This window comes from Oryx dammah, unplaced genomic scaffold, assembly GCF_014754425.2.
Source record: "Oryx dammah isolate SB20612 unplaced genomic scaffold, SCBI_Odam_1.1 HiC_scaffold_15, whole genome shotgun sequence".
NCBI lineage: Eukaryota > Metazoa > Chordata > Mammalia > Artiodactyla > Bovidae > Oryx > Oryx dammah.
In genome coordinates, this window is record NW_024070199.1 from 512,382 (window position 1) to 524,704 (window position 12,323).

The following is a 12,323-nucleotide window of genomic DNA, read 5'->3' on the forward strand; positions in this document are numbered from 1 at the left end:
ATTGAGTATGATTTTATTTGTGGGTTTGTCATATATAACCTTTTTTATGTATGTATGACCCTTTTATGTTCAGTTATGTTCCCTCTATGCCCACTTTCTAGAGATTTTTATAATAAATGAATGTTGAATTTTGTCAAAAGCTTTTTCTGCATCTATTGAGATGATCATATTTTATTCTTCAATTTATTAATGTGGCATTTCATACTAATTTTCTAATGTTGAACTGTTCTTATATCCCTGGGATAAATCACACTTGATCATGGTGTATGATTGTTTTAATGTATTGTTGGATTTGGTTTGCTAGTATTTTTTTTTTTTTTGAGGAATTTTGCATCTGTGTTCTTCGTCAGTGATATTGGCCTGTTTTCTTTTTTTGTGGTATCTTTGTCTGGCTTTGATATGATGATGGTGCTTGCCTAGTAGAATAAATTCAGAAGACTTTGTTCATTTTCAGTTTTTTGGAATATTTTCAGAAGGCTAGATGTTAATTCTTCTTTAAATGTTTGGTAGAATTCACCTGATTCTGGACTTCTGTTTGTTGAGAGTTTTTTAAATTAGTAATTCAGCATCGTTACTGCTAATTGCTCTGTTTATATTTTCTATTTCTTCTTGTCTCAATCTTGATTGTATGTTTCTAAGAATTTGTCCATTTCTTCTAGATTATCCATTTTGTTGGTATATAATTGTTAGTAGTAATCTCATATGAGCCTTTATATTTCTATAGTGTCAGTTGTAATTTCTTTTTCATTTTTGACTTTATTGATTTGGGCCCTCTCTTTCTTTTCTTGATGACTCTATCTAATGGTTTATCAATTTTGTTTGTCTTTTAAAGAACCAGCTCTTAGTTTCATTTTTTTCTATTTTTTTTTAGCCTCTATTCCTGCTCTGTTCTTTATGATTTTTTTCCTTCTAATTTGGGAGAGAGTTGTTATTCTTTTTCCAATTTCTTTTGGTACAAGGTTAGGTTGTTGATTTGAGATTTTTTTTTTTTCTGTTTCCTGAGGTAAGTTTGTATCCCTATAAACTTTCCTCTTAGAACTGCCTTTGCTGCAACTCATAAAATATGGATCATTATGTTTTCATTTTTCTTTTTTTTTTGGTTTCCAGGTATTTCTTTGATTTCTTCAATGAACCATTGGTTGTTTAGTAGTGTATTGTTTAGCCTTCATGTGCTTGTGATATTTGCTGTGTTTTTTACATGTTGTTGATTTCTAGTGTCATAGTGTTGTACCAGAAAAGATACTTGATAGGATTTCACTTTTCTTAAATTACCTGAGACTTGTTTTGTGGCCTAGCATATGATCTATCCTGGAGAATGTTCTGTGTGCACTTGAAAAGATGTGTATTCTGCTGCCTTGAGGTGGAATATTATTTATATATCTATTAAGTCCCTCTGGTCTAATGTGTCATTTAAAGCCAGTGTTTCCTTATTGATTTTCTGTCTGGATGATCTGTCTAATGCTGTAGTAGGGTTTTAAAGCACCCTACTATACTTATTGCTGTCTATATATTTATATATATATAAGTATATAAGTATCTATATATAAGTAAGTATATATATTTACTGTCAATTTATCCATTTATGTCTGTTCATATTTGCTTTATATTTAGGTGCTCCTGTGTTGAGTGCATATATTTAGTGATCAAATAAGCAAGTACCTGTGAAGCAAAAAGCATGGATCCTTTACCCTAATCCCCTGCCTGCCTAACAGATTGAGATAGTGCTTGTGAAGTACTTTGTCAATTGTATTAATATAAATGTGAATTGCCAACATTTTCATGTGAAAAATCTGGGACTCTGACCCAATCTTGGCATGCATTTTGTTTATTTATTGTTTTTATTTAAATAATACTCATACTCACTAAAATATTCTAACTGTTCAAAAGGATATAAAGTGAAATGTAAAGTTTTCTCCCATCCCAGACACCTAGTCCTTTCCCTGAAGACAACCAAAGACACCTGATTTTTAGAATACCCTTGGGAGATATTTTGTGCATGTTATGGATAAATGTGCATATCTGTGTGTGTGCACATGTGCACATATACATATCATTAGTTTACTCAAATAGAACAGTTTGTACACACTGTTCTGCTCTGTGCTTTTTCATTATTTTTGAGATAATCTAATGTCAATGCTTACAGATCTATCTCATTTTTAAAATGCTGGTGTAATATTCCAAAGTATGAATATTAATGATGTACTTAATCAGTTGTGACATAATAGGAAATATGTATTTGTTTTCTGCTTCTGATTCCCGAAAACCTAGTAATTTCCTGGGTGATATCAGTGGTAGAAACTTTTTTTTTTTTTTTTGGCTGTACCTTGTGACATGCAAGATCTTACTTCCATGACCAGGGATCAGACCCATGGCCCCTGCAGTGGGTGTGCAGGATCTTAACCACTGGACCAACAAGAAAGTCCCAGGACCATTCTCTGGTTCCTGACATATAAGCTTCTAAGACCCTTGGATTCTCCAGAGTCATAAATGCTTTTTTTGTTTGTTTGTTTATTAATGATGTGACTCTTGGAAGATGAGGGCTCACTGGCAGGGATCAGAAAGTTGGAACTTTCAAGGCTTCCCTGGTGGCTCAATGGTAAAGAAGCCATCTGCCAATGCAGGAGACATGGGTTCAGTCCATGATTCAGAAAGATCCCACATGCTACAGAGCAAGTAAACCCATGTGCCACCACTATTGAACCTGTGCTCTAGAGCCTGGAAGCTGCAACTACTAAGCCCATGGGCTGCAGCTCCTAAAGCCTGTGCTCCACAGCAAGAGAAGCCACCACAATGAGAAGCCTGCTTACCACAACTGGAGAGTAGCCCCCTGCTCGCCACAGCTAGAGAAAAGCCTGCACAGCAACAAAAAACCAGCTGAGCCGTAAATAATAACTTTTTTATTAAAAAAAAGAAAGGAAAACCTGAACTTTTAGCCCCTACCCCTGAAGGAAGAAACACTGGGGACTAAGTTAAACACTAATGGCCATGATTTAATCATGCTCATGTCAAAGTGAAAGTCGCTCAGTCATGTCTGACTCTTTGTGACCCCAGGGACTGTAACTTATCATGCTCTTCATTCATGGGATTTTTCCAGGCAAGAATACTGGAGTGGGTTGCCACTTCCTTCTCCAGAGGCTCTTCCCAACCCAAGGATCAAACCCAGTTCTCCTGCATTGTAGGCAGATGCTTTATCATCTGAGCCACCAGAGAAGCATGTCATGGGACCTCCCCCTAAAACACTAACTGAATAAGTTGGAAGAGGAGAGCTTCTGTGCTGGTGAACAGATGTAGCTGCTGGGAGAGTGGTGTGGCCAGAGAGGATATATGAGAGCTCCACGTCCCTCCTACATACCTTGCCCTGTGGCATCTTTTCTGTGTGGCTGTTCCTGAGTTGTATCCTTTATAATAAAGTGCTCATAGTAAGTAAAGTGCTTTCCTGAGTTTTGTGAGATGTTCTAGCAAATTATCAAACCTGATGAACCATGGAAACCTCCAGTTTATACCCAGTTTGTCAGAAGTACAGAAACTTGGACTTGTGATTGGTGTCTGAAGTGGGGAGCAGTCTTGTGAGACTGAGCCCTTAACCTGTGGGATCTGCACTAACTTCTGGTAGGAAGTGTCAGAAGCATTCTTGATGGAGTAAGAAACAGTTTTCCTCTACTGGTTCCTTACCAGCTAACACATACATTGTCACCAGTCTCTTGCTACTGCATTTGACTGTACTATGCCTCAGTGACAATATCTGCAGTTGTATCTTTGCATCTCTGTGCCCTTACTACTTGTAGGATAATTTCCTAGAAATAGAATTTCTGGGTCAAAAGGTATGTGCTATTTAATATTTCTATAGGTTTCACCATATTGCCCTTCAAGCAGGTCACGCCCACTTATAATCACCACAGTAATGATTCAGTATAACTTTTACACACTCCTGACAACATGTTATCAAACTTTCTCACTGTTCCTAGTCTGATAGCAGCCAAGTCAATCAGCTTTCCCAGCCTAGGTTTCAATGGACTCTGATAAATGTATATAACAGGTAATACTTAACGAGTGTTGCAACTAGAAATGGTGGTCCTTGCTGTTTTGGAGTGATATTTCTGGTTGGGGTACAAATACAGAAACCTGAAGGAAAGCAGCCTGCCAGCCTTGATCTCAGCTTGCATCTCTTTTGTTTGGGCTTGGCTGGCATCTGGGTGACTTCCCAAGGCCATTATATAGCAATGTCAAGGGGATGGGAGGAGCTCCTTCAGGGAGGAGCTGAGCTTTGGTCTCTGAGTAATCAGGCACCAAGCTGGGGAATTACTACCTGAGCTAACAGGAGGGATAGGTACCCTATAAATTATTTGTGGATGTCAATCATTAACACCATTCATGGCATCTAAACCAGAAAGCCAGTATTTGGGGTTGCTGTGTTGGCTCCTCATGAAGCTATGTTTCTTAAGCTCCAGACTTGCTTGTTTCAAGAATGAAGGGGACATCCATATTTTAGTTCCAACTTAAAATTGTGCTATTTCTCATCTTAGCTATTTGACTCTAGTAGGGAAAGGAGTCTTGTCAGGACCTCCCTCAATCAGAACTGTTGCCTCCTCAGCACAGGTCCAACCCTACACTTTCCTGTTCTTTCCCAATGGGCAGCAGTTCAAGCAGCAGGGCCTGTGTGTTTATTTATCCTTTATTTGTTCTTTCCTACGAGTATATTGTGAGCAACTATGAAGTGCTGGGCCCTGTGCTGGGCACTAGTATTTCTGAAATGAACTGGAGATGAGTTATCCCAGCAGAGACCTGTCCAAGGCAGCTCTGCCCTGCGTGTATGCACTTCCTACCCCACCCCCACTGCTGTCTCCCCACTCCTGGTCAGAGGCGGGCCCAGGTCTGTCCACACTCAGCATTGCAGGGTGCTCCCAACTGGGCTCCAGCTATGAGTTCTCCTGAAGGTGCATAGGTCAGGAACATGTAGTGGGCCCAGGGCAGTGCAGGTGAAGTGCACAGATAATAAGATCATGGATTCTGCAGCCAGATTGCCCTTTCTGAAGCCCAGTTTAGATATGTCATGCAGATGGCGCTAGTTGGTAAAGAATTTTCCTGCCAGTGCAAGAGACATAAGCGATGCAGACTCAATTCCTGGGTTGGAAAGATCCCCTGGAGGAGGAGGTGGCCACCTGCTCCAGTATTCTTGCCTGGAGAATCTCATGGACAGAGGAGCCTGGTGAGCTACAGTCCAGGGAGCTGCAAAGAGTCAGACATGAATGAGCAACTGAGAACACGCTTCCTCTTGAACACCATCCTGGGGCCTCACTGCCTGCAGTAACACGTGCAGTTGATCCCAGCCTGTGACAGATTCCTCGTGGTACAGCTCGTCTGTGCTTCCCATTCACCAAGCCTCAAACATAAGCACCCATCGTGCCCCTCTAGGTGGGCTGTTTTCTCAGCTGGGATTGCCGTTATTCCCTTTTGAAATCTTAGTCTTCAAGCCTCAGCTTTAATGATGTCTTGCCTCTTCCCAGCTCCTGCATATATCCTGGCTTATTACCAGGACAGTTGAAGAGTACCCTGGATTTCCATCTCTGCTCTGACTGTGATATTGCACAAATTACTTAGCCTTAGTGACTTTCCGCCTCTTTAAAATGGGGATGATGGTATACTTTCCTCCAGCCAACACCCATGAGCCAGTGCCCTGCTGTGGAGGGGGAGTGGGGAGTGCAGGGCTGGGCTTGATCACTAAAAAGGAGATGCAATGAGATTGCTGAGCTGTGGAGATGCCTTTGGAAGACAGAGGGTTAAGGAAGAATGACTTGGGACTTAGCTGGTGATCCAGTGGTTGCAAACCTGCCTCCCAATGCCAGGGATGAGGATTTGACCCCTGGTCATGAACTGAGAGCCCACATGCTGCAGGGCGGCTAAGCCCACAGCTTCAGCTAGAGAAGCCCAGCACCACAGGTACTGAACCGTCACACCTGGAGCCCACACTCCACAGCTCAGCACGGCCGAGAGAGCACAGGGCAGAACGGCTCTGTCCTGCCTACCTAGGGCTGCCTCTGTGCCCACTGTCAAGCCCTGTGAGCGACTCAGGAACCAGCTGCTGTTTGTCTGGTTTATTCTTCAGTGTTTCTGTGAATCTCAGATAGGGTGACCGGCTGTTCTGTTTTGCCCATGACCATCCTGATTTTAGCCCTGAAGCTCTTGAACCTGGGAAAACTTGCAGCCCTGGGCAAACCAGGAGTCTTGGTCACTCGAGGCCAGTGACCCACTGATGGTGAGGGGATGGGGGGCTGCAGGCCCTGGGCAGGCTCTGCGTGCTGAGTCCGGCTGGGCTTTGCACATGCTGGGTTGCCTCATCCTTGAAGCCCTCCTCTGGGGGTGTTCCAGTCCTCATTCCACAGCGGAGGAAGCAAGGCTCTCAGCTGTGAAGGCTCTGTCTGCAGGTCTCATAGCTATGAGGTCCCCAGGGTGAGCCCCTGTAGACCCACCTGCAGCAGGTGTCTCCACCACACCTCGCCACACCTGGAATGACCCTTCTGTGATGGGACTCATCACTCCAGCACCCTGCTCCAGTCCTTCCAAGTTAGGACTCCGAGACTTAGCTCTCTGACTCATAGTTTAGCTGCATACAGTCTTTTTTTTTAATGTAATTTTATTTATTTTTATTCAGTTAGTTTTAGTTGTGCTGGCTCTTCACTGCTGCACGGGCTTCTCATTGCAGTGGCTTCTGTTGTAGAGTGCAGGCTCCAGGCACATGGGCTCGGTGGCTCCAGACACCAGAACAGAGGCTCAATAGTTGTGACCCATGGACTTGGTTGCTCCAAGGCATGTGGGATCTTCCTGGATCAGGGATCAAACCCATGGGTCCTGCATCGGCAGGTGGATTCTTTACCACTGAGCCACTGGGGAGGCCCCTTAACTGCATACAGTCTTGATAAGGAGGCTTATGACGATGACGCTTGTTTCCTGGGTCTCTCCTGATGATCACACAGACTGGACAGGTGGCTTTCTAGATAAGTGAGGTGAAAATGAGTTGTGCTGATTAAGGCGCATCCTCCATAACCGGTAATATGTATCTCCCCATTAATTCATGTTCTTGTATCCCGAAACTGTGGCCCAAATACTAAACAGTATTATCCTTTATTGTGATTTGGCTTGGCTTTCTCACAAGGAGGATGTATTTAAGGGAATATATCCTTAAATAATAAATTTTTAAATGCAGTGAAGCACTACCTCTGTAATTTACTTGTAGGAAAAGGAGTAAGGACCCATCCTGAGTGTTATTTTCCAGGCTGCTGCTCGGTAGCTAGTGGCACTTGCCTGGTACTTTCTCTTTGACTGGTCTCCAGTGGGTGTCAGCAGCTCTAGGAAGTCAGGAAGCCCTTTGGTTCAGGTTCCAGTGACTTCTGTCCTGCTGATGTCTTCAGTTCATGACCTCTTCCTTAAAGGAAGTATCTTCATCTATCTTGGAAATTGGTAGAATTTAGTTCTTTTCTTCTCTCCATAAAGAATTCTAGTAAATATGAAGAGCAAGGTAAGCTTTTAAACTTTGCTCACCAGATTGGTCTAATCAGGAGAACTTTAAAAGATTTCTTAAACATTTTTTTAATTATCAGTTTAATTAGTGTGAAAATTCAAAATGATATAAATGTATAACTTAAGTTTTCTGTTGCTATCCAATCTAATGCACAATCCCTATTAAATAGAGCACATATTACTCCAACATTTTTCTATACAGAATATATACATATTAGCCCATATTTACTCATATGTAAATAAGATCATAGCATACTGTTTTACAAATATAAAAGAACATTTTTTTGGCTGTGCTGGGCCTTCACTGATGCGTACGGGCTCTCTTGAGGTGTGGTGCGCCGGCTGCTCGTCGCTGAGGCCTCTCTTGGTGTGGGGCCAGGCTCGAGAGCACGCGGGCTTCCGTAGCTGTGGTGCTCAGGCGTAGGCGCCTTGAGGCGGGCAGACTCTTCCGGATCAGGGATGAAACCGTGTCCGCTGCGTTGGCTGGCGGGTTCCTAACCACTGAACCATCAGGGAAGGCCTATAAATTTATTTTTTAACTGAATACCATGTCAGATATCTTCCTTGGCCCACACAAAATTCATTCTTGTTCATGGCTGCCTGGCATCCATTTTACAAGTGAAATCTGATTTACTGCATCAACTTCCTTGAGTAGAACGTTTGAGCCAGGTCTGAATGTTGGCCTGGCCACTCAGTTCCTCTGGACTTGTTCTGGAATGATTTTGGCATATGGTGCAGGGGTGGTTACTCATTAATTCAACTTTTTAAACAATTGACAAACAGTTTGCCTTTAAACGCTTGGAACTAGTAATTTTCCTATTGATCTTTGCCATAGACAGTTTATTCCTAATTCTGTGTATCAGGAAGAGGAGGAACTCTTTGTTCCTAAAACCTAATTAAATGCCTGATTCATTTGTCAGATTAGGAGGAGGTTTCTCTGATCAAAAGAAAATACAGAAACTAACAAGGACCAGTTGGCCAGTTTGCAGCTGTGTCAGCATCTGAAATACTTGGGCTTACTATTTTTGTTTTTCAGTTTTGCTGTTTCTTGAGCCAAAGTAACTGAAAGGCTCGAAATGGAGGTTCCCGAGGTCCCTATTAAAGTGCTTCCCTTGTGGCTCAGATGGTAAAGAATCTGCCTGCAATGCGGGAGATCTGAGTTTGATCCCTGGGTCTGGAATATACCCTGGAGAAGGAAATGGCAACCCTCTCCAGTACTCTTGCCTGGAGAATCTCATGGAGAGAGGAGCCTGGCAGGCTATAGTCTATGGGACCAACAAGAGTTGAACATGACCGAGCGACTAACACACTTCACTTTTTTTCTGTGTGTGTAGAAACTTTTGTTTTTTGTTGCTGTTTAGTTGCTAAGTCATGTCTTTTGTGACCCCATGGACTGTAGCCCACCAGGCTTCTCTGTCCATGGGATTCTCCAGGCAAGAATACTGGAGTGGGTTACCATTTCCTTCTCCAGGGGATCTTCCCGACCCAGGGATTAAATACGTGTCTCCTGCATTGCAGACAGATTTTTTGCCACTGACCACCAGGAAAGCTGAACCACCCAAGCAGCAACATTTCTATGAGACCATTTCAACAAGGCTCACCTCCTTGTTCACATAATTATTAGTTGTTCACTTACTCATTCAACAAACATTTATTGGCCAATTGCTGGGTGTCAGGCGTTATGCTGGGTACAGGGAATACTGAGATGAAGAAAGCACTTTTACTTCCTACCCTCCAAGGGCTGACCTGAAAATTAACCTCTGTTTCCTTCCAGAGAGAGAGAAAGCAAATGTGGCAAAATGTTAGTAATTGGTGAATTTAGTAGAGGGTGCATAGATATTAATTATACTTGTCTTTCAACCTTTCTGTGAGTTTAACATTTTTAAAAATGAAGTTGGGGAGAAAATATTTTTCTGTTACTTGGCAGCTGTAATTCTTAAAAGCCATTATTACCTCCCAGTTTTTCAGCGTAGAACCTATTGGATTTTCCCCAGCCACTTAGCGAAAATTTAGGAGAGGAATGGTAATAGGATATTCTGCGGATACATGTGCACGTACTAAGTTGCTTCAATCGTGTCCAACTCTTTGTGACTCCATGGACCCCTGAGCCCACCAGGCTCCTCTGCCCATGGGATTCTCTAGGCAAGAATACTGGAATAGGTTGCCATTTCCTATTCCAAGCGATCTTCCCAACCCAGGGATAGAACCTGAATCTCCTGTGTCTCCTGCATTGCAGGCAGATTCTTTACCCAGGCAGATTCTTCTACCCCTGAGCCACTGGGGAAGCCCATATTGTGGGGATAGGAGAGGACAATGAGAAAAGTAACAGATGTGGTTACCTGCAGCCACACAGCAGGAGCCCTGGGCAACTGGGCACCCAACAAGTAAAGGGGTTAAACAGGAAGTGGAGGTAGAAACCCAGGCATGGGCTCCAAGCTCGAATCCTGTCCTACCCCGTCTCCAACCAGCCCTGGCCGTTCTGTGTGTGTGTGGTTGGTGGGGAGAGGGGGCTGGTACAGGTTTGTCACATTCTGTGCCCTCCACTGGCAACCACTGACCTTTGATTTGAGCATAGAGGTTAAATATTTGAGCTTTGGAGTTGACGACCTTTGTGAGAATCTCAGCCTTGCAGGGTGAACTTAAACCAGCTAGTGAATCCTTTTGGTGCTGGAGTTTGTTACAGCCTGGATAGAATTGCAGGGGGTTGTGTGATGCTTTAAAGACACAGTGGTGTGTGAAGCAGTTAGCACAGGGCCTATGCCTGGCACCTACTTAATAAATGTATCATGACATGTACCATCCTAGCCAGTGGCTCAGCTTTTTATCTGCACACTCACGCTGAAGTCTCTGCTTGATGCCTCTTTGCCTTGCCCACCCCACAGCTGTAATCAGCAGGTTCTGTCCTCTGCTCCTACACACATCCTAAGTCAGACCCCCTCACTCTTTTCAAGGCTGTCTGTATTTGTAGCCACTGCGGCAGCCACCTGACTGTTCTTCCTGCCACCACACTGGCTCCCTCACCCCCAGACGTTCTCCATGGTGGGCTTTCTCAAGCTCGGTGGAGAATGTCACCTTTCTTCTCAGCCTTCTTACGGCTTCCCATCACCCCGACTCTCACATCACAACCCAAGTCCCGCCCAGCCCTCCAGCCTCGCCTTCTAAACTCCCCCTGGCTCCCTGCGCTCTACATTCTGGCCTGCCTTCTGTCACTTCAGTCTTTCAGTTGCCTTCTCTGCCTGAAATGCATGTCTTCACATGGTTGCCTCCTTTTCCTCTCTGTCCCTTGGCTCCAGTTCATTTCCACAGAGAGGTTCTCTCTGACCATCCTGTCTAATGTTGTGTACCACCTCCATCACCACCTACCTGTTTCATTATCTTTAAAGCACTTATAAAGTGATCTTGTATGTTTATTTAACTCTCGTATGTCTCCCTTATACAATGGAAGCTCTAGGAAATAGTGAGTGATAACCTTGTGTTTTGTTCAGTGTTCTAGCTTGGGATGCCATAACAAAATATGGCAGACTGGGGAGTTTAAGCAACACAGATTTATTTTCACACAGTTTGGAGGCTGTGAAGTCCCAGATCAAGGTTCTGGCATGGTTTGGTTTCCAAGGAGCATTCTCTTCCTGGCACTGTGACCTCAAATGGTCCTTTCTCCATATGAGAGAGAGAGAGAGACTGTTCTTATAAAGGCACTAATCCCTAAGGACTTTCCTGGTGGCCCAGTGGTTAAGATTCCACAATTTTCAGTATAGGGAGTGTGTTTGACCCCTAGTTAAGGAACTGAGATTCCACATATCATGTGGTGTGGCAAGAAAAACCCAAAAAAGCCAAACCACTAATCCTACTGGAGCAGGGCCCCACACTTATGACCTCATTTAACCCAAATTCCTCCTTAGAGACACCACTTCCAAATATAGCCACCTGGGTGGGGCGGGGAAGGGCCTGAACATAGAAATTGGGGGGAAGGGGACTGTAAACATTCAGTCCATAGTATTCACCTCTGTAGTGTCAGCATCAGAACCCAGAGAGGCTGACATGTAATGTGTGCTAATTTGCTTCAGTTGTGTCCAACTCTTTGTGACCCTATGGGCTGTATGTAGCCCGCCAGGCTCCTCTGTCCATGGGACTCTCCAGGCAGGAATATTGGAGTGGGTTGGCATGCTCTCCTCCCGGCGATCTTCCCAACCCAGGGATCGAACCCATGTCTCTCATGTCTCCTGCGTTGGCAGGCGGGTTCTTTACCACTAGCGCCACCTGGGAAGCCCCTGACATGTAGTAGGCACTCAATAAATTCTTGCTAAGTAAACGAATGCAGGATAGAAGTTGACTTCCCTGCGAGCCCATGTAAGTGGCCCCACGTCTAGCACTCCATCCCACAGGTCAGGGCGTATCACTGTACATTCCCCAGCCAGCCATCAACGCCACGGTGGAAGAGGACATCCTGCTCTCGGTTGACTACTCCTGCCATGGGATCCCCACCATCGAATGGAAGTACACGTCCAGCTGGGGAGTGCAGAAGATCGTGGAGTGGAGGCCGGGGACTCAGGCCAACATCTCCCGGAGCCACAAGGACAGGGTGTGCACCTTCGACAACGGCTCCATCCAGCTCTTCAGCGTGGGCGTGCGGGACTCCGGCTCCTACATCATCACGGTGACCGAGCGTCTGGGGAGCAGCCGCTTTGGCACCATCGTGCTGCACGTCTCAGGTGAGACGCTCCCGGGGACCCCGGTGCCTCTAGAAAATTGGAGTGCGTGGGAAGCCAACTTGATATTAAGAAATGTTATCTGCCCACCCCCACCCTGTA

At 44.5% G+C, this 12,323-nt stretch overlaps 1 protein-coding gene across 2 annotated transcripts in view; it reads left to right on the forward strand.

Moving 5' to 3' along the window:
* The window catches only part of VSTM5 (V-set and transmembrane domain containing 5), a 31,746-nt gene that overhangs the window by 14,553 nt on the left and 4,870 nt on the right, over nt 1-12,323 (forward strand). For both annotated transcript variants that reach the window (XM_040256485.1, XM_040256484.1), the window contains exon 2: nt 11,898-12,224. In XM_040256485.1, coding sequence (XP_040112419.1) covers nt 11,898-12,224 — 327 coding nt within the window. The remainder of the gene's footprint in view (nt 1-11,897; nt 12,225-12,323) is intronic.